This window comes from Acanthisitta chloris, unplaced genomic scaffold, assembly GCF_000695815.1.
Source record: "Acanthisitta chloris isolate BGI_N310 unplaced genomic scaffold, ASM69581v1 scaffold32072, whole genome shotgun sequence".
NCBI classification, from domain to species: domain Eukaryota; kingdom Metazoa; phylum Chordata; class Aves; order Passeriformes; family Acanthisittidae; genus Acanthisitta; species Acanthisitta chloris.
In genome coordinates, this window is record NW_008661569.1 from 915 (window position 1) to 2,020 (window position 1,106).

At 60.2% G+C, this 1,106-nt stretch overlaps 1 protein-coding gene across 1 annotated transcript in view; it reads left to right on the top strand.

Moving 5' to 3' along the window:
* Nucleotides 1-1,100, top strand: part of LOC103798040 (protein Wnt-3b) — a gene marked incomplete at its 5' end in the record, with an annotated part of 1,301 nt that extends 201 nt beyond the window's left edge. Inside the window, 2 exons of the mRNA XM_009070285.1 lie at nucleotides 4-45; nucleotides 621-1,100. Coding sequence (XP_009068533.1) covers nucleotides 4-45; nucleotides 621-1,100 — 522 coding nt within the window. The remainder of the gene's footprint in view (nucleotides 1-3; nucleotides 46-620) is intronic.
* Nucleotides 1,101-1,106: the final 6 nt, after the last annotated feature.

Consider the following 1,106-nt stretch of genomic DNA (forward strand, 5'->3'; position numbering starts at 1 on the left):
GCGCGCTCGGCCATGAACAGGCACAACAACGAGGCCGGACGGACGGTGAGTGCACGGGGGACGGGGACGGGTGTCCATACCTGTCCGTGTGTGGCTCCTGCTGATGTCCCCGGAGCAGACGTTCCCAGGCAGGGGTTGCTAGGACTCTTGTCCAAGGCACAGCATTTCCACTCTCTCCACACAGGTGGGTGAGGGCTTGGGAGAGCCCAAACATGCATCCAGTGCAAAGAGAATCCTGGAATGGGTTGGGTTAGAAGGTTAAAACCCATCCAGCCCCAACCCCTGCCCTGGGTAGGGACCCCTCCCACCAGAGCAGGTTGCTCAAGGCTTTTCCAGCCTAGGAAGGTTTTTCCCCTCCTCACCACCATCCCCTTGACACTTCCAACCTCCTGCCAGAGGTTCTCCCCCTGATGCAATACGTAATCTTAATTTCCCCTTTCAATTTATATCCATTTCCACCTGGAGACCCTTCTGTCCCAGCCAAGCCCCCCAGCATTTCCAACCAGCCCACACTTCCCAGACAGAGCTCAGAGCTTTAACCCCAGGTGGCCAAAGCAGGGGATGGAAGCCAAGGCTGAGCTCCACACGCTGCCGCTGACTCCGTGTTCCCTCCCTGACAGACCATCCTGGATCACATGCACCTCAAGTGCAAGTGCCACGGGCTCTCGGGGAGCTGTGAGGTCAAGACCTGCTGGTGGGCCCAGCCTGACTTCAGGGCCATCGGGGACTACCTGAAGGACAAGTACGACAGTGCCTCCGAGATGGTGGTGGAGAAGCACCGTGAGTCCCGCGGGTGGGTGGAAACTCTCAGGGCCAAGTACGCCCTCTTCAAGCCTCCCACAGAGAGGGACCTGGTCTACTATGAGAACTCCCCCAACTTCTGTGAGCCCAACCCCGAGACGGGCTCCTTTGGGACGAGGGACAGGACGTGCAACGTCACCTCCCACGGGATCGACGGCTGCGACCTGCTGTGCTGCGGCCGCGGCCACAACACCCGGACCGAGCGGCGCAAGGAGAAGTGTCACTGCATCTTCCACTGGTGCTGCTACGTCAGCTGCCAGGAGTGCGCGCGAGTCTACGACGTGCACACCTGCAAGTAGCCGGAG